A 20,569-nucleotide genomic window follows, 5' to 3' on the forward strand; every position below is an offset into this window, starting at 1 on the left:
ATGCCTCGTAGAGGACCAAATTTCATTCTTATCAAGGACAAACTTATTTGTAATTTGCAGTACATATTTCTATTAAGTACTCTGCATTTATTTCACATGTACGATTTATTTTGTGGAATACAAGTGAAAAACATACAGTAGCTCGAAGTAAGAGATCAGTGGTGAAGATTGGAGCATTTTGTTAACTACTGTTATCTTGACCTTTGTTTAAAGCTAGTGGTTATGTTTTTGTATAATGACACATCCCTAATGTGAATATTCAAACTAACGTTTGTTATTCTCCTTTCTCAAGAATGTTGTCATGATCATGCCTTACAGAAATTTACTAAGAGCTGCACATTGTTTAAAAGTGATTTCTTGGGTTTTTGTTTTTCCTGACTTATTTTCCTAGACTGATCCCGTTGAGAACACTTATGTACGGAATCCGAACGTCAAGTTTTACATCCAGTCAAGGTCCACATCTCCTTCCACATCTAGTGAAGCTGAGCCAGTTAAGGTGCCTCACTGGAGCAGTCTTGCTCCCCAACTTTTCACTTGTGTCAGGAAAGAGGGACTTGCAAAAACAAGTGAAATCTGACTCTCTTCTTTTAATCAAATGTATTGTGTAATAAGTCACAGTATATTGAAGATCATTACATTTGACTGATAATATAGATAGGATTATAAAACTGAAGTAAAAAATGGTCCCCCCCAACTTCAACCCAAAATAGACAGAAATTTTATTTAATTTTAAAGTAGTCTTTATCTTAAGTAGAGAGCTATATAGAACAGAGGACAGAGTTGTGTGAATTTTGGAATTATCAGATAAAAACTCTGTGGACACATGGCAGTGTCAGGTGCCATTCTCATACTTTAATTCTTCTAATCAATCTAATAAGATATGACATAACTGTTACTTCATAAATAGAACTGAAAATTGCCACTGCTGGCAGCTGAATAGTTTATTCTGTTAATCAGCAATATTTTAATATTTAAATCATGCCTTTTAATAGTGCGAAAACAGTGTTGTGTTTGCACCTTATGTAAGTAAATGGTTTAAAACAGCCAACTGGCCACCTTTCTCAACAAGTCAGAGGATGTATTAGTCATCAGTTAATGCTATCCTGCCTCAGATGCAGTTCTGGTTACTCAAGCTTTACAATTCTGACATGGCTCCCTTGTTTCCCATTTGGTTATCAGACAGAGCTGTGTCTAGTTTTACAATAGAAGCAGGTAGTCCCATTTTGAAAGCTGTCTGAAGTGAAGTTTGAGTTGTAGTCAGATTCTGACTTGGTTTTTTCCAACCCTGTGATAGACGGCTTGCTTAAGTTGATGATACCCTCTGATTTTAGATTTTCATTGTTTTAATATTTTGAGTTTATGCATTTTTATTTTAATGTTAAAATATTTAAAGCATATGGAAAATAATATTATAAATACCCACATAACCACAGATTTAACATATATGAACATTTTGCCCCAAAATTTGTATTAAAAAGAAAGAAAATATTCCTGACAGTTGAAATAACCTTCCCTATACCATTCCCCCTCTCCTTTTCCAGACATAGCTAAATACCCTAAAATTGGCATACTCCCTTTCTTCCTTACTTTTACATGTTTATTTCATTTGTATCCATAAACAATACATGATAGTGTTTGTTGTATATTTAAATTTTACACAAAGGTTATCTGCATCTTATACAGATACATGTCTACTTAGTTCATTCATTATAACTGTTGCATAATATTTCATTGTATGAATATACCACAACTATTTATCCATTCTCCTGTTGTTGGATATTTAGGTTGTTTCCAGTTTTTTGTTATTACAGTCGTTGCTGAAGTGAACATCCTAATAGCTATCTGCTTTTGCAAATGTGCAGAGTTTGTTCAGCATATATACCTAGAAGTGGAATTATTGGGTTGTGTGGAATATGCATTTTCAGCTTTAACTAGATCTTGTCAAATTATTTTCCACAGTGATTGGACCCGTTTTCACTCCCACCAGCAGTGTGTGTGTGAGTGAATTCCCTATTTCCCCACATCCTTCCAGCCCTTGGTACTGTCAGACATTAACTTTTGTCTATTTGATGGGTATAGAGTGGCATTTTTGTTTTAATTTGCATTTCTCTGATTTCAAGTGTTATTCAACATCTTTTTATATGTTTATTGACCATTGATGATTTGCCTGTTCATGTCTTTTTGTCTGTTGTTCTATTGAATTATTTTTCCACTTGTTTTGTAATTGTTCTTTATATATTCTGGATACTAATTCCTAGCTGGCTATATGCATTGCAAATATTTTCTTCCAGTCTGTGGCTTATTTTAAAATTTTATTTGTCGTATCTTTTTGTCTTGCAACAGTTTTTATTTTAAAGTAGTCATATTTGTCAGTCTCTTATGACTTCTGCTTTTTATGTCTTTTTAAAACAGTTCTTCCCTATGCAGCAGTTATAAAGATTTTCTTCCATATTTTCTTCTGAAAGTTTTTAAATTTTGCTTTTACATGTTTAGGACTTTAATCAAACTAAAATTTGTTGTTATGTATTATGAGAAATGGAGTTCTAATGTTTTTCTTGTATGAACCACCAACTCTCCTGTATTTCCCCCATTGATTTGTAAATCTATCTCTGCTTTATATAAATGGGTCTGTTTGGGGATTCTCTATTCTCTTTCATTGTTCTTTCTGTCTGGGATTCTCTGTTCTCTTTCATTGTTCTTTTTGTCTATTCCTGTACCAACATCACATTGTCTTAATTATTGTAGCCTTAAAATAATTCCTGATACCTGGTATGATCAGCCACTCCCACATACCTTGTTCTTCTTCCTTTACTTCTTGACTCTTTAGTTTTTACATATGATTTTTCGGTTCAGCTTCTAGGTTCCGTGTAAAGCTTTTGATTGGATTTGAATTTATAGATTATCTGAGGAGAACTGATCTCTTTGTGATATTGGGCCTTTCCATCTATGAACATTATTTAGATATTTTTTATATCCTTCAATAAAGTTTCATTATTTTCTTCCCGAAGGTACCCCAAATTGCTTGTTAGATTTGTTCCTGAGAACCTTAAATTTTTTTTGCTATGGTGGATGGGATCTCTTTAAAATATGTTTTCTAAATTAGGCATTGCTGGTCTTTGTGAATTATGATGATCTTGGATTCAGCACCCCTACTTCACCCCTTTTAATTCTAAAAACTTCTCTTGGACTTTCTATGTAAATTCTAGTGACAATTTTGTTTCCTATGAATTGTTCTTTATTAACTTTCATAAAGGTTTTGTATCCATCTCTTTTATTTCATATTTATTTTTTTAAATGTTAAATTATAAATTGGGTTTAATACATTTTTCAAGCTATTTAAAAGTAAATTAAATTTAAATTAGAACTAAACTCATAGTTAAGTTGAAAACTCTGAGAAGCCCATCTAAATTCCATTTTAAGGCTATCATGTGTGTAAAATATTTGGCTTTTGGAGGTTATATAGTAACAAAGGCAAAGAGGGACCATCCATTTTTCTCTTAATATTTTAGAATATTCTGTAACTTTACACAAAGCTAGCTTTTCCCTCTTGCTTGCTTGCTTGCTTAGCATCCTAAAAGGAAGTCATTCTTCATATATTTTTTTTACACTTTGCTAATAAGTGATGCCTCTTTTTTTCCACAATAACATCCAGTAAAAGCACTGGTTCCTTTCATTCAAAGAAATATCTTACAGTAATATGCCGTAAAATAAAGATATGGCAAGTAATTAAATTTCTGTCAGTTCTGAATTCCAGTAATATTAAACAATCTAACTCCCTTCTTAGAAATTACTTTCTTCACAAAAATTCCACTAATCAATCAATCCATCAATCAGTCAATCTCTTTATCTTGCATGCGCTCTCTCGCTCTTTCTCTCTACACACATACACACAAATCCACAGAATTGTATTCCATATATGTAATGTGCATCCTGTATATAGAAGTCAAAGGAGTTAAAAGAATCTTCTAAATATTTTGATTATAAATCTTGCTTTAAAACTCTTTAAGATACTTTATACAATTAATATGGCATTTTCAGTTGAACTTGAAAATTAATATCCTAAATTTTATGTAGGCTACATGCTATGACTTTCTTGTGTTCGTCTGTAGATTCTCTTTTACAAGTTATTTATTTTTAAATTTCCAGACTGAAATAATTTTTATAAATTGAACAAATATTTTATTTGTAGATATTGCAGGCAGAAATTTAAATTATCAACACTAAGAATTTAGCTTCATTGAGATAATTTTTCCTTATTGCTGTTTTGTTTGGCTGTGTTTACTTTTATTTTTAGTGATGTTTGAAATAGATGAACTGTTTTATGACATTTATTTCCTCTTTTCCCCTGGATTCAGACTGTAGACTATACTCCACTTCCAGTTCACACACCAACCTTAAAGAAAAAGGGATGCCCTGGTTCGACTGGCTTTCCACCTAAGGTATTCAATCTAGTGATAAGCATTGTATGTTGTGGAAAAAAAAAAAAAAGGAAAGAAGGAGAATGGATTTCTTCTGCTTTTTGTATGTGCCGTGATTTTTACTATTAGATTCCTCAAAATTATAAACATAAAAGCTGGGAAAGAGAATAAATTCTGTATGAGTGGAAATAATCACCACTAAGAAAGGTAGGACAAACATGCAAAGTTTGTTTTGTTTTAACTTCCATCTTCTTAAATTCAATGTTTTGAAGTCTGTTACAGCAAGGAGTAGTGCTTGGAGTATGTACTGTAAGGAAGGCATTAAGTTGAGGCCACTTGTGGAAGAATCTAAAATTGAGCTTAATAAAACACTTAGAAAGAGAAATGTTTAGAGAAAAATTCAGATCATTTTTTTTCATGCCATTCAACATGACCATGTCCAAAGTATTGTATATGGTAGAACATGAAGATTTAGTTGCTTATCTCAAGCTCCTACAAAGGAATTCTAGAAATTGGAACTCTCCATCCCCCAAACATGAACTTCGGGTAAACCCCAGAATTAGAGACGGATTGATGCATCTGAAAAACTAATAAAATATACCAAAGTATAACTGGTATAAAAGAAAGCAACAAACTGAATTATCTATGCTAGATAAAATTTTGAGGCTAGACAGAGCATGAATTTAAAATAAGCATAATAAGTATGTTCAAAGAGGTAAGAAAGGAAGTAAGTTGGGAACATGGGTCAGGATAAGGTACTTATAAAGAAAAATAATTTCCAGGTGCTTGACCTGAAAATATAACTGCTGAAATAAAGAACTTAAGTAACTGGCCTTAATAGCAGAATGAGCAAACTGGATGTAGCAGAAAAACAAGTTGTGAGATGGAAGATGAGGTGGAAAATATGAAAGTTAAGCTATAAGACAGAAATAGTGTCTATCTATATAGTTGGACTTTCAAAAGAAAAGAAAAAATAGAGAGATGGAAATACTTAAAGAAATAATGACCTAATATTTCCCAGAAATAAAGGTGGAAATCCTCATACTGAAATACATTATTATGTGCTAAAAAGAGGAGGTAAGAAAACATTCACACTTGCACACATTATAGCAAAATTTAAGGATATCATAGATCAAGAGAAAATTCTAAAAACTTTCAAAGAGAAAGCAGATTATCTAAACAGAAGTCAAATTGATATTGGTCTTCTCAACAGCAATGAGATGCAAGAAGACAAGAAGTATGTTCAAGGTGTTGAAAGAAAAGAACTCAGAACCCTAAAATCCGTTCTGCTGTTAGAAGTAAATAGCTAACAGGGTTAAAGGAAATTGCCCCTAGGAAGGACGACTTGGGGCAAAGGGGTTCCTCTGTTTTTGTTATAAGGATTGTGATACTATTTACCCTTAAAACTATATACATGTATTAATTTGATTTTAAAAGTTATACATACATAGGAGAAAATATGGAATTTCTTTGTGACTAGTTAATGAAAATAAGATCGCAAATCACAATCATAAGGTGAAAACATTGATGGACATTACTACATTAAAATTAAAGATCTTTGTACATTGAAAACATTGTTAGTAGGTGGTTAATAAGTGATGACAGACTAGGAGAGGATATTTGCAGTGTTTAACACCAGTAAGGGATTCATTTCTAGAACACGGTATATAAGAAACTTCTGTAACTGCATGTGAAGAAGATTAGAAATCCAGTTGAAAATCTGGCAAATAATATGAGTAATTCCCGTAAAAGGAACTCCTAATGGTCAGCAAGCATGTGAAGAAATGTCCAACCTTATTTATAATTGGTGAAATTAAAAATTAAAGTAATTTAATAATTTTTAAATTAATACTACTTTATACTCACCAGATTGTCAAAAATTAAGTAAGGTAGCATCAAGGATGTGAAGAAACACGCAGCTTCACACACAGCTGGTGGAATTTTAAACAGGTACAACCATTCTGGAGAACAACCTGGCTACTGGAATAGACATATACCACATAACCCAGCAATCTCATTCCTTCAGAAAAATTTTTATGCAGATCCATTAGGCAAAATGACAGAGATGCTTAGTGCTGCATATGGTAACAGGGAGTTGGAAATAGAAGAAAGATAGGTAAAATATGGTTGATGTGTAACAAAATCACATTTATATAAATTAGCAACACTCAAAAATATCTAATTCATAAGGCTGTGTACATATCCAAGGACCTGTGTAGATCACCTTAGATTGGGTGACAGATTTCATGGGGAAGGATGGGGAGTAGATCATCAAGGATGAATTAAAAATAAAATAAGGCCAAATACAAGACCAATGTCAAGGATCTTAGTCCTTATGCTCTTTTCTAGGAGTTTTATGGACTCAGGTCCATGTTCAATCCTTACTCCATTTTGAGTTGATTTTTATAACTGGTTTAAGATAGGGGTCCAGTTTAATAAATAAATAAGGTCAAATAAAATTAGAGGGGCCTCCATGAAGCTCTGGTAATAATATTTCATGGACTGAATATTAACTCAATTATGTACACCTGTTGTTCCTCCCCCAAAAATAAAATAAGATTTACTTCATGTTTTTTAAAAGATGAAGGATTGAATCTATAGTTTTCTCAAAGTAAAAGTGTTTAAAAGGGAAAAAGGTTATTTAAAAAAAACCTTTAATAAAGGTTTGCTTGAGATAAAGACTCCTTGTCGTTTATAGTGTAGAATCCTAATTATGTACAGCTACTGATTTGTAAGTTTTCAAAAAGGGTTGGTTCTACTTTGTTCTCACATCTTTTATTAAAAGTATTTTACCTCCTCCACTGAGTAGCTTGAAGTCTGCAACACTGGCAAAATTGGAATAGAAAAGAACCCTTCTTTCTGTCCACTTCTTTAAATTTCGAGATTATAGTTAATTCTCATTTTACTCCAAATTATCACATAATCTAAAATTAATTTGAGTTCATGCTTTAGGCTTAATGCCTCTTTTACTAGAAATTTTTTTCTCCTCCTCCAGCTACCTTTTGTGGAAGTATTAGAAATCAGGTATTGACCAGGAGACAAGAAAGGGGATCTTAGAAAGATCCAGAAGCCAAGTGGTCTAGACCCTAGGGCTGAATTCACCTATCTTTTTGTTACTATTCATCTTCCCCCGCCTGCTCCGCACCAAAAAGAAATAAAACCAAAAACCTATTGTGTGTTGCCTAAAGTTTGATGCTCTCAGAATCATGTTAATTATGTTACGTATTATACTGTTCTTAGTTGGGATTAGTAAAACATGGACCATTTAATCTTCAGTAGTGAATCACGCCCACCTCCTACAATTTAACCAGCACCTGCCAGTTGATCATTTAAAATCAATGCTTTGGTAAAACATTGTTTATCTTTCCTACTATTGCATACTTAGTTAAAATTATGACATCCTGAGCAGGTCTCTGGGGAAAAAGTATATAATAGATATGTTTTATAAGCAATTTTTAGATATTGTGATGTCATACTATTAAATTTGTCATGGGCATGGTTATTTTATTACTGTCATTTCAGACATGTCTTCTTATCTTTTAGAAGAAGAAAAACAACAGTTACTTACCTTGAGCCATTGACTAATTCTTTCATTGTAATAGAAGCCTTTAGAACCAATCAGTAACAAATTTTGCATTATTGCATTAATGTATTTTGAACAATTGAAAAAGTTAGCACTAGAAAATTTACTCTCATAGTTCCTGAAAGTTAAAAAAAATAAGAGTAAAAATTAGTATACAGGAGAAATGTTGAGCAAAATTTTATGTGATGTTAACAAATCAGGTATTTTTATCACAGGCAGGGAGGCCTCTAGTCTTGACCTAACTGTGTCTTATGCAGTCTGGTGGGGTTTTTTTTTAGGATCATATTTTTCAGTTACATGTTTTTAAATTATCAAACTCTGAAAGATGGCAGAATCAGATCCGGGCTTGAATTTTAACTCTACCAATAACTGTCTATTCATGACTAATTTATTTAATCTCTCTGAGTTTCAGTTTCTTCATCTATGCGAAGAAATAATACCTATCTTCCCAGAGGCATTGTCTCCATTAAATGAGATGGTTGAGAAGTACTGGAGCAATGTCTGCACCTTGGTTGTTGCTCAGTCCACACACAGCAATTATAGAGCCAGTAGAAAGATAGTCTGTCCTCTACTTAGAATAAAGTCAGATCCCAGTGCTGCTTTGCAACTGACCAAAGGTCCTGAGGAACTTCTAGATAGAATGGTTTGAGGTTGGACCAGAGCTCATGACTGCTCTAAGTTTGAGGATCTCATTCCATTCCAGGACCCTAATATAAAAAGATGATCTACTTTTCTACGCTTGATTTTTTTAAAAATTTCTATTGTGGTATGTAAATATATCCCAGTTGAGAAGAGCAAAATTTATTTTTAACTTAAATTTTAAAGCTTTGAATATTCTCTTTAGTTTTTTGTTAATATGGTAAATTTCAGCTGAAATAATACTACTTTAAAACTGTTTTCCATCAGTATTCACATGTTACTGGAATACAGGATAAAGTTTTTACTAATTTAAATCAATCACACATATAAAAAAGAAATAATTAGCCAAATTTGTTTTCAGAATATGTTTTATAAATATGTTTATAACACACGTATGTAAATATGTTTTGAATGCTTACTCTGTGCCAGCACTGTTCAAAAGGCTTTGTTTATATTAATGCTCATTTAACCACCCCATGAAGTAGATATTATTACTGATTCTATTTTATAGAATAAAGAAAGTGAGACACAGAGGAGTTAAGTAATTTGTTCCTAAGTTCACACAGCAGAGTGATAGAACAGTGACTGTAATTCATTTATTATTAAAACATGCTAAGAGTTCATTTGGAGAGGAAAGAAGTGTTCTAGAGAGCTGAAATGTACATTGGTGTACCACCATACAGATCAGCAAAGACTTAGAGAAGAACTTTAACTACTGGGTTTTCAGTCTGTCTCTAGAATAATATATGTGTATTTATATCTGCTCAAGTGTAATACTGCCTGCTTCCGAGGGAGGAAACATATTTGTTAAGCATGTTACTTGTTCGTGGTCCCAGAAAATCAAATACATGATTTTTAGTAGGGCCAAGAATTTTAAATTACTGTTTGTTCTTCGTAAGAAGGTATAAAAGCATATTAAATTTCTTTATTTGTATAGGTATAAATATGCAAAATTTCACCTAATGCATTGCCAAAGAACTTACAAAAATCCTGAATTCAAAATTCATGAGCAAAAATTGCTAGTTTATTTTATAACTTTTCAAATGGCATTCAAGAGCAATTGATTATCATTTAACTTCTTATATTATTTTTAGCATAATCCAGCTCAATATTGCCTAATAAAAATATTTAAAAAGCATTAATTATAGAAAGATATGGTGAGAAATGAAAAGAATTCATTCTACACCTAATTAGAAAATATTCTAGCAGCTGGTGTGGTTCACAGAGATTCATATTATGGAAGTCCTTTAAATGAACGATGTGTATGTTTTTATCAATTTGTTTTGCAGCGCAAGACTCATCAGTTTTTTGTCAAATCTTTTACTACTCCTACCAAATGTCATCAGTGTACCTCCTTGATGGTGGGCTTGATAAGACAAGGCTGTTCCTGTGAAGGTAAGAATTAAATGGTAAGAAAATGTGACTAATTTAGTGTCCTGACATTTACTCCCTAAACTGTAATCAAATAGCTTTATTCTCTTTAAAAAGTATATAAATGTTTATTTATTTGACTTAGTCATTTGCTTTTCTTTGGATAATAAACTGAATACCTTGCTAAAGTCTGTTGAATATTGGAAACTAGACAGATGGTCCCTAGAAACATTTTCTAGGGGAGCTATATTTAAATATGTTTCATTCATCTTTGTTTCATCATTCAGGAGAATTTGTGGTCCCCAAAACCCATTAACCTGTATGACAAAATATGTGAAAGTTATTCTTGAATCTATTCATTTAATTTTACTCTTGTTTAATTTATTAGAGAAATTATTATTAATAAGTAGACAATGAAGTATCTTTTCACAAAATTAAATGTCGGCTACTATGCCTCAAAAGATATTTTATTCCAAGTGTTAGTAGCAGAGGTTTTTCCCTACCATTCATTGATCCATCCATCACATGCTCGCAGAATGCCTGCTCTGTGCTTCTAGGCACTGGGGGTCAGGGTTCTATGTTCGGCTAGTTCTCACAAGCCAAGTGGAAGATCCTGATTGCATTGTCTTAACTAGTCTCTTAGATGCATGGGTTTAGAGCAAAAGGAAATGGGCAGGCTTTAAAAGTAGAGATTTGAGAGTTATGAATGTGTGAAGTGATGAATATGAATGATGTTTTCCAGGAAACACATGTAGAGTAAAAAGATAACAAGTATGAGGACAGAGCCTTGGGAAACATAGTTAAGGGGAGGTAAAAGGTAAAGATAACAAAGTAATCTGAGAAGGAATAGCCTCTATCATTGACTAGGGAGGTGTGTCTGAGCCCAACGGAGAGAATTTGCCTTGTCTCATTGTGCAACTTAGCCAGTACTTATAAATGTGACTTTTTAATCTGTTTATCAGAAAGAATCCTGGCAGCTGCTTGGCTTTAGGTCCCTTGTCATTTTTTATGAATCAGAATCATTTGCGGTTCCATAGTAGGAATGTTTGAGATCTTCCCAATTCTCTTCCCTTCTAAGGGTCTCCTGCCATGAAATTGGGCCGGTCTTTTCTTCAGACTGACTCTTTGCAGCCTACCAGCCTACCCTATAAAGCTGTGGGGACACATTGGACTATGCTCAGGCTTTCATAAATGTTGTATAATGTGGTTATAACCTCTAAAGATTCCTGTCATTTTAATTCTTCTTGGTTGAAATTAGATCCAGTATTGGACAATTATCTTATTGTTTCCATTGCCCCTTGGAAGAGAGATTTTTGCTTATTAAAGCAAATTGTAACTTGTTAGACACTCTACTTAGAAGTGAATGGGTTGTCTTACAGAAGATGAATCGTTTTTGACAGTCAGTACTAGTCCCTCTTGCCATTTTCCCATGTGTATGTTCCCATGACGGTATCCCTTCAGTTCCTTTTTTATTCCTTCCCAGATATTCTCCAGGATCCCCCTGAGAGTAGGAATTGTCTAAATAGATATTCTTAGTCTGTAACCTCTCCCAACAAGCTTGTTTGTTTTAAATACTTTAACCTTTAATTCTCAACCAACCAAGTCTCAGTGGAAGAGAGTTTATTTTTATTTATCATTTTGTCTTAGAATCTCAGGTTCATCATTTAAGTATCAAGAGGTATCATGGCAATACTGTTGGTAGTTACGTATGCAGGCTCTGAGCAAGACTGCCTGGGTTTGAATCCCAGCAATGCCACTTAACAAGTTCTGTGACCCAGGGCCAGTCATACGTAAATGAGGATGATCTTACCTCTCTTAGATTATTACAGAAAAAATTAAAAACACTCAGTAAAGTTAACTACTATTATTATCTTAGTAGTAATTTACCTATATACAATAATATCAGTAACTCCTAAAATTTAAATTGTACCTTCTTAATCACTGAACAATTTAAATTTCAAAAAGAGGGATTGGTAAAATTTGCCAGATATTGAAAAGATGTCAGGTAATTTAACATCCATCAGTGACTCTCGCAAGAGAGATTTCAGGTCAGATACCAAACTGCAGTGAGATGAAGAGTTAAAGAAAACTCCAGAAACTACTCTTTTAAGAATTCAGTTTAAAACAGCTGTTTTATTTGCAAGGTTAGATTTTTTTTCCATCTATTTGCTTCTCATTTTGATCACTAGTGTTAACACAGAACAGTAATATTACATATTACAGTGATAAAAAAGTATTTACTATTTCTCACTGAAATTCTTACTGGTGAGCAAATGAATCAGCTCCCCAAATGACAAAAATATTGTCAAGTTGTTTAAAATAAAATCAGAGGTAAGCATTCATTTAACATGGCACTTTGCATGTAATGAGTGCTCAGTGAATTTTCTCTTTGTCAAAATGAATTTTTATTGAACACTGTTTCTTTTTTTCCCTCCAAAAGTGTGTGGATTTTCGTGTCACATAACTTGTGTAAACAAAGCTCCAACTGCTTGTCCAGTTCCTCCTGAACAGACAAAAGGTCCCCTGGGTATAGATCCACAGAAAGGAATAGGAACAGCATATGAAGGGCATGTCAGGGTAAGTATGATTAGGTTGGGTTTAGATTAACCTTTTAAGGCTTATTAATGAATTAAAGAAAGTCACCTTACACACACAGTCCTTGACAGAAAATTAGGTGAACAAAATTCATCTAACAGTTTTACTTCATTCAGAGTAATGGTCTGAAAACAAAAACCTAGCTCTTGCTCAGAATAAATTCCAAAATGTCTCAAAATTTTCTGTACTGTGTCTGTATTTTAATGAACAGATGTTGAAACCTCCATAAAGGAGTCTGGCTCTTCATCTTGCTGGATAGGTGGCATATGCTTATGAAGTATGAGATATTGTCAGGACATAATCTTACTTGTCATCTTGAATAATATTTAAAGTGTAAGCTGCTTTTCGTCCTCCTACCAAATTTGGCTTTTATGCTACTTAGAAATCCATGAATGTTATTTTAATGAATCACTAGAGAAAATTAAAATGGTACCATTAAAGTTTTTTTCAGAATATAATGTCAATCAGTGTTTGAAGAATGCGTTGTCACACTTTCTCATGTTATTAATGATGTATGTGTACCATCTGCTACTTTACCAAACACAGTGGCGGACTTACAACACGTGCACACTGTCTTTAGGTTTTCATCATGCAGTTACATATGTAATTAAAGGGGCTCTGGCTGACATTTCAGTTTAGGTTGTTTTGTTTGTTTGTTTGTTTGCCTGTCTAAGATCCCTAAGCCAGCTGGAGTGAAGAAAGGATGGCAGAGAGCACTGGCTGTAGTTTGTGATTTCAAACTCTTTCTGTATGATATTGCTGAAGGAAAAGCTTCTCAGCCCAGTGTCGTAGTCAGTCAGGTGATTGACATGAGGTAAGTTTGTGAAGGTGAAAATATTTGTATCTTTGCAACATAGGAATGAAAAGTGTGTGATTTTTCTTCTAATTGCATTGCCATGTTTTTATTTAAATCTAATTTAGCGTTAATTTTCTCATTTACTAATATTGCAATCGTAACATAATTAAAAATATGAAATAAGGTGTAGTTATAGAACAGGTTGATGTGTGTTGGGTCAGGGAGAAGAAGCTAATGTTTGAAACCAAAAGACCAGTTTAAAGGTTGCTGGGGTACTGGAGTCTGATGTGTGTAATGTTCATATCATCACCTAAAGTAAAGGCTTAGGTATAATTCCAATGTGAGGAAAGGAAATAAAAATCTCAAAATCGTACAGGCTCTTGGAATATAAAGTGAATCAGTGAACATTTAAGTATACCTCTTGAATGTTTCTAGTTTCATTTTTGAGACTCTTCCCCTGCCCCTTGGGGTGCTCTGCTTACCCTCTTCTCGTGACTCCCTTAACGCTCTCCCTCAGTGATCTTATTGACTGCCATAGCTTCAGCCATCACCTCTGTGTTGACGACTCCCGGACATATGTCTCCAGTCCAGGTCTTTCTCCAGTGCTCAAAACCAGAATTTCTAGCTCTGGCTCACATTGGCATTTCATACCAGCATTTCAAACACATTATCTTCCCCACAAATATGGAATATATAGGAACAGATGCAAGAAATACTAGAATATCAGCAAGGAAAATTTGACAGAACCTCCTAAGGGAGAAGAATCAAAGATAAGACTAAGATGTCAAGTCTTCAAGACCAAGAGAATGATGGTACCAATAAGCAAATTAAGGAAGTCACAAGGAATAAATTGTTGTGGAGGAAATCTGTCTCAGGTGTTGAAGGAACAGTAAAATGTCAGATGAGCTGTGTTGAAGGCACTTGAGATGTATTATGAGAGGAAAGAGGGTGCAGTCTACTGGAGACCCTGGAGACCTACCAGGGTTCGACTCCATCTGTACTTACTGGCCTTTTGACTCCGAGTAATCCAGAAATGATTTCTAACTCTTGTATAATGTGGCACTGTTAAATTACACTTGATAAATTACTTCTGGCACTATCAATTTACAAAGGGAGAAAATTCAAAATTTTTAAAAATTTAATTTGGATGTTTTATGTAATTAAATTTTAAGGATTGCTTCATATGTGTTATTTGGATACATGCCTGAAACCACACACACATACCCACATACACTGACTTTTACTGTTTCCATTGACTTTTAACTTTTCCTTCAGGGACGAAGAATTTTCTGTGAGTTCAGTCTTGGCTTCTGATGTTATTCACGCAAGTCGAAAAGACATACCCTGTATATTTAGAGTAAGTATGTGTGCTGTAATTTGATCACTGAATTATTCGCTTTTTATGAGTATACATTTCGCCTTTCTATATAGATCACAAACTTATTTGGAATAGAACCAAATCTTATAGACAATTTGTGCTAAGTAAATATTTAATTAGTAAAAGACCAATAGAAAGCATGAATAGGGCTTTGCTCGTGGCGCAGCAGTTAAGAATCCTCCTGCCAATGCAGGGGACACGGGTTCGAGCCCTGGTCTGGGAAGATCCTACATGCCACGTAGCAGCAAAGCCTGTGCGCCACAACTACTGAGCCTGCGTTCTAGAGCCCATGAGCCACAACTGCTGAGCCCGCGTGCCACAACTACTGAAGTCCGTGCGCCTAGAGCCTGTGCTCCACAACAAGAGAAGCCACCGCAATGAGAAGCCCGCGCACTGCAATGAAGATTAACCCCAGCTCGCTGCAACTACAGAAAGCCTGCGCGCAGCAACAAAGACCCAACACAGCCAAAGATAAAATAAATTTTTAAAAACAGAAAGAAAGCATGAATATATGGCTTCTAAAATAGATTTCCTCTTGGATAATATTTTTGAGTCACAATTCAATTTTCAGATAAGCGCTACAACATGAAAAAATGAATAAGCGTGAGATTTCTCAATTTTTAAAAAAATAGAAGTTTCTTTAAGATCTCATTTAAAAAGTTAGTATGTTTCAGTTCTATTGCTTTGTAATAACCACTCCAAAACTTAGTGGCTTAAGCCAACAGTGGTTTATGTTTCACCATTCTGTGGGTCAGTCCTTCAGGTGTACAGTTCTGGTGTCAACTGGGGGCACTCATGTGACTGCATTCAGCTCATTTGGAGCAGGAATATCCAAAATGACCTTACTCTCACGTCTGGGGCCTTGGTGCCGGCTGTTCGCCTTGGTACTTGGCTGGTCACTGGGCCACCTCAGTTCTCTGTATGAACTCTCTCCAAGTGGTCTCTGATCATCCACTAGTCTGGCTGAGCTCTCCATGACCGACTTCCAAGAGAGCAGAGGAAGCTGCCAGGCCTTTCAAGGACTAGGCTCAAAACAGGCATAATAACCCTTCTCCATTCTGTTGGCCAAAGCAAGTCATGAGGTCAGCCCGGATTTAAGAGAAGGGGAAATAGACTGCATTTCTTGATAAGAAGAGTGGAATTCCATAGCAGAATTGTTGGTAGCCATCTTTGGAGGCTGTCTAATACAGGGCCATCTCGAATTGGTGAATTAAGGTAATAGAGGTTAATAAAAAGGGCTGTTGCCTTAATGGTATGCCTATATGCTTTGTATTTGTCTATGAATCTTGTATATGAGGAAGGTCAGACAAAGACCATACTTAGTCTTTCAGTTCCTAGACCAACAGCTATTCTCTCACCAGTACCAAGGGATCCTACAGAGGCCCACTTATCTTAACTGATTCTAATTGTGGGATTTGATTGTCACTGCTGCTTAGATTACTTTTAATAAAGGATCCATATATACATAATTCAATTCTTTTCTGATTATAGTGTCATTGTATAATTATAAACCTTCATTTAAATACGAGCTCAAGTGATCTGGTCTTTCCCTGAGATGAGTTATTGTTATGAAGAATAGAGAATCTTAAGTACTTCCGAGTATTTTTGACTTTTTTAAAACAAGTTGAAAATCAGTACAGTGTAGTGCTTACAAGCGTGGACATAGGATTCCAGTCTAGTTGTGTGTCCTTGGAGAAATTAATTTATCTGCATCACAGTTTTTTTCATATATAAAATCAGAATATAATAACAATACCTACCTTGTAAAGATGTTGATAGAGTTAAATGAGTTAATACTTACAAAGTGCTTTGATCAGTGCCCAGTAATCACTCAATAAATGTCAGTTGCTGTTGTTATATGACTGTGTGTAATGGATTTTTTAGTGGTAGTATTCTGGCACTTTGCAGCAAAGAAAATACAAATGACACTAACATTTAGAACGGTATCTACTACCTTTGTCATGAATTCTAATGCTAAAACTATTCTTCTGATTATGAATAGCTAAACTCTGTTAAAGGTATCACTTAATGAGTGCTCATTTTGTTGGCTAGTGCTAAGTGAACTAGCATCAGTATAAAACTGGCTTAAAAGGTATCTGTTTGCTGATGTCATGAATTTTGATTAAATTGTTCTAGGTCACAGCTTCCCAGCTCTCAGCGTCTAATAACAAATGTTCAATCCTGATGCTAGCAGATAGTGAGAATGAGAAGAGTAAATGGGTGGGAGTGCTGAGTGAATTGCACAAGATTTTGAAGAAAAACAAATTCAGAGACCGCTCAGTGTATGTTCCCAAAGAGGCTTATGACAGCACTCTTCCCCTCATTAAAACGACCCAGGCAGCTGCAATCATAGGTATGAATTCATAACATTTATCTTGTTATAATTGTTTACTAATATACCTTGTCAGCAGGGACTGGTTTTCATCTAGGAATCCCGGTGTCTAACATTGTGTGTGTTATATCACAGATGCTCAGTAAATGTTTATTGAATGCCTGAGACCATATTAGAACTTTATTTTTCAGTAGACAAGAATAAATATACTTTTCAAATGTATTTTCTTCTGAAAAAGCAACAATGCTGAAGATTAACCTATTAACGAATCGATTTTCTGCTTGTGTGACTTAGAAAAAGTTGTTTAAAGCATAAGCCGTTTCATAAAGCATAAGTTTCCTGTGTAAAATGTAGGTACTAATTACCTTGCAAAGGTTACTGTGAAGTTTAAATAAGATGGAATGTGTAACACAGAGTGTTCCATATATAATATGCCGTCAAAAATGGCAGCTTTTCTGTCTGGAGGGTTAAATTTTCGCTATATTCTTACGTACACTGCCCACTCTTTTGTTACTTTCTAGTAAATAATGAAAAGTTTGATGCGTAGGGTTCAAATGCCTTGCACAGTTTTTCCCTCCCCAAACAAGAAATGGAACTGGACACAGGGTGCTAACAAACTAGCGGTTTTTTTCTTTCACCTTTTATTGAATAAACATTTATATCTTTTTATAAGCATTGATATAAATTATTTTCTAATGATTGTTCTGTTAAAAAAAGATATATCTTTTTATAAGCATTGATATAAATTATTTTCTAATGATTGTTCTATTAAAAAAAGACACGAGATAATATTTACCAAAGTAATCTGAAAGGAAATTTAATAGTGCAAATTGTTATTGCTATTTTTTAATTGTTTATTTTATTTATTTGGTTTTTTGTACCAAATTTCTTTTGTTATCTGTTTTATTCTATGAATTTACATAGTTTCTACCTAATAAAAATACTTCATATTTATGTCTTATATAGATCATGAAAGAATAGCTTTGGGGAATGAAGAAGGGTTATTTGTTGTGCATGTCACCAAAGATGGTAAGAGAAAATTATTTTGGAGAAAATATTATTGATAGAATATTCTAACCTACAGATTCTGAATTCTAAAAAGAGCAGGATTTGCTCTTATTTATTCTATAATTGAAATTTTCCAGGCCTAATTGGATACGTTTATAAGTCAAAAGATAATTTTTTAATTTTTATAATCCATCTGAGTTCTAAAACTTCCATGTGTATTGTCTTTCTTGTGTCATTTTATTTACAGTTCTGCTGTGTGAACTCAGATTGCATTTCTAAAGATGGTACATGAAAGAAAAATGCAACTTGATTTTTTTCATAGTTCTAACAGTACTAGGAGTGGTAACAGTCATTAAAATGTGTTTGTTGTTGGGGTCTTTTATCCCACAGTTTAACACAACAGATTTCTTTTTAGGGAGAAATTAAATACTGGATGAAATAAAAAGGAACCCATTTAACTTTAGCATTCTTGAATACAGTGTTCTAAGTTCTGTCTTTATATCAAGTTAGATCATGGGAAAACAATGCATTTAAACTTCATTAATTTGTTACCCAAAGAAATACCTTTAGTGAAACATGAGTTACTCAGTTTTTAAAAATAGTAACCCCATGGTAAACTTCCCTAGGATTTGGTGAGAATAAAGAGGTTTTTCTTAAAGATCTGGCATGCTTTATCACATAGGAACTCTTTGCCATGGCTGCCAGAAATCTCAGTGCTAAATTTAATACCTTACTATAGATAGGTTAAATTATCTTATAATGGGTGTAATTATCTTCATCTTTCTCCATGATTTCTGATCTCTCATTTTTTCTGTGTGTATGTCTGTCTTTATTATAAGTTGACATATTCTTTTGAGTATAATTGGGATATAATTAATAGGTAAACAAAATATTTTGCAGTTGATTTATTATTGTTTCTTTGCATAGAAATTATTAGAGTTGGTGACAATAAGAAGATTCATCAGATTGAACTCATTCCAAATGATCAGCTTGTCGCTGTGATCTCAGGACGAAATCGTCATGTACGACTTTTTCCTATGTCAGCTTTGGATGGGCGAGAGACTGATTTTTATAAATTGGCAGAAACTAAAGGGTGTCAAACCATAACTTCTGGAAAAGTACGTCATGGAGCTCTTACATGCCTGTGTGTGGCTATGAAAAGGCAGGTCCTCTGTTATGAACTATTTCAGAGCAAGACCCGTCACAGAAAATTTAAGGAAATTCAAGTCCCATATAATGTCCAGTGGATGGCAATCTTCAGTGAACAACTCTGTGTGGGATTCCAGTCTGGATTTCTAAGATACCCCCTGAATGGAGAAGGAAGTCCATACAGTATGCTCCATTCAAATGACCATACACTCTCATTTATTGCACATCAACCAATGGATGCCATCTGTGCAGTTGAAATCTCCAGTAAAGAATATCTGCTGTGTTTTAACAGCATTGGGATATATACTGACTGTCAGGGCCGAAGATCTAGACAACAGGAATTGATGTGGCCAGCAAATCCTTCCTCTTGTTGTAAGATTCTCTTACTTTTCGCTGTCTTATCTTGCTGTTTCTTTCTTTTTCCTTCTCCTTCATCTCCTTTATGTATTCATTGTTAATAACAGGTTGTTTTTTAAGTCATCTTTGAGGTTTTTCCTAAGCATCAAGTATGTTTTATGTAAAGTAACTAACCATATGTAGTTAAGACCTAGGCCAACAGGGTCAACATTAACAGGAACATAATTAAAGCTAATCTTCCTATGCAATGTTTTACTTAGATAGATTTTTAACACATATTGTATTTTGAAATAACCCTAAGGAGTTATCTTCATGGTTCCCCCGAATATAGTGCTTGTGAGCACTAATACCTCATAGGACTTATTCTAGAGAAGTGGTTACCTAGTGAATTATTTAATCAGTTATGTGAAGGTATGATGTAGCATTTGAAAAGTTACTCACTTTTACATTTTTATCTAGGTAGGTAGATACGTTCAAGAAACATTAAGATATTAATAAATTATTGAATACTTATTATGTGTCATTTTACTGTAAGAGATATAACATTGAGCAAAATAGACAGTCTTACCCTCACAGAGCATGAATGCAGTCGAATGGATTCCTGACAAAACAAGTTGCAGTAGAATATAAGTGCTCTGATAGCAGAAGTACAGAGTTCCGTAGAGGCATGTAGGAGGAATATCTAATCCAACACATTTTGTTTTTAGTGGAAGATACTTTGAGCATGTTTAAATGCCGAAGGGAGATAGCCACTAGGGAGCCAGGGAAAGGTTGATGACTATATGGTAAATACAGGAAATAGAGTAAGATCCCCAAGAGGCCAAAAAGGATGGAAGTCAGAATATAGGGGAAAGGATTTGGAACAGGAGGAGTAAAACCTCTTCCACTGCAACAAGATAGGAGGAATGGTGGGTATGTGTATAGTCAAGTTTAAAAGTTCAAT

The 20,569-nt window shown here is 34.1% G+C and overlaps 1 protein-coding gene across 4 annotated transcripts in view; it reads left to right on the forward strand.

Annotated features, from left to right (window-relative positions):
* The window catches only part of CDC42BPA (CDC42 binding protein kinase alpha), a 326,273-nt gene that overhangs the window by 281,706 nt on the left and 23,998 nt on the right, over positions 1-20,569 (forward strand). For 2 of the 4 annotated variants that reach the window (XM_059997253.2, XM_059997227.2), the window contains 9 exons: positions 392-496; positions 4,356-4,439; positions 9,930-10,035; positions 12,452-12,588; positions 13,281-13,420; positions 14,678-14,759; positions 16,917-17,133; positions 18,079-18,141; positions 19,048-19,641. In XM_059997253.2, the coding sequence (XP_059853236.1) occupies positions 392-496; positions 4,356-4,439; positions 9,930-10,035; positions 12,452-12,588; positions 13,281-13,420; positions 14,678-14,759; positions 16,917-17,133; positions 18,079-18,141; positions 19,048-19,641 (1,528 nt within the window). The remainder of the gene's footprint in view (positions 1-391; positions 497-4,355; positions 4,440-9,929; positions 10,036-12,451; positions 12,589-13,280; positions 13,421-14,677; positions 14,760-16,916; positions 17,134-18,078; positions 18,142-19,047; positions 19,642-20,569) is intronic. The other 2 variants (XM_059997237.2, XM_059997245.2) reach the window with 1 other exon arrangement.

The sequence above is a fragment of the Delphinus delphis genome, chromosome 1, assembly GCF_949987515.2.
Source record: "Delphinus delphis chromosome 1, mDelDel1.2, whole genome shotgun sequence".
Taxonomy (NCBI): Eukaryota; Metazoa; Chordata; class Mammalia; order Artiodactyla; family Delphinidae; genus Delphinus; species Delphinus delphis.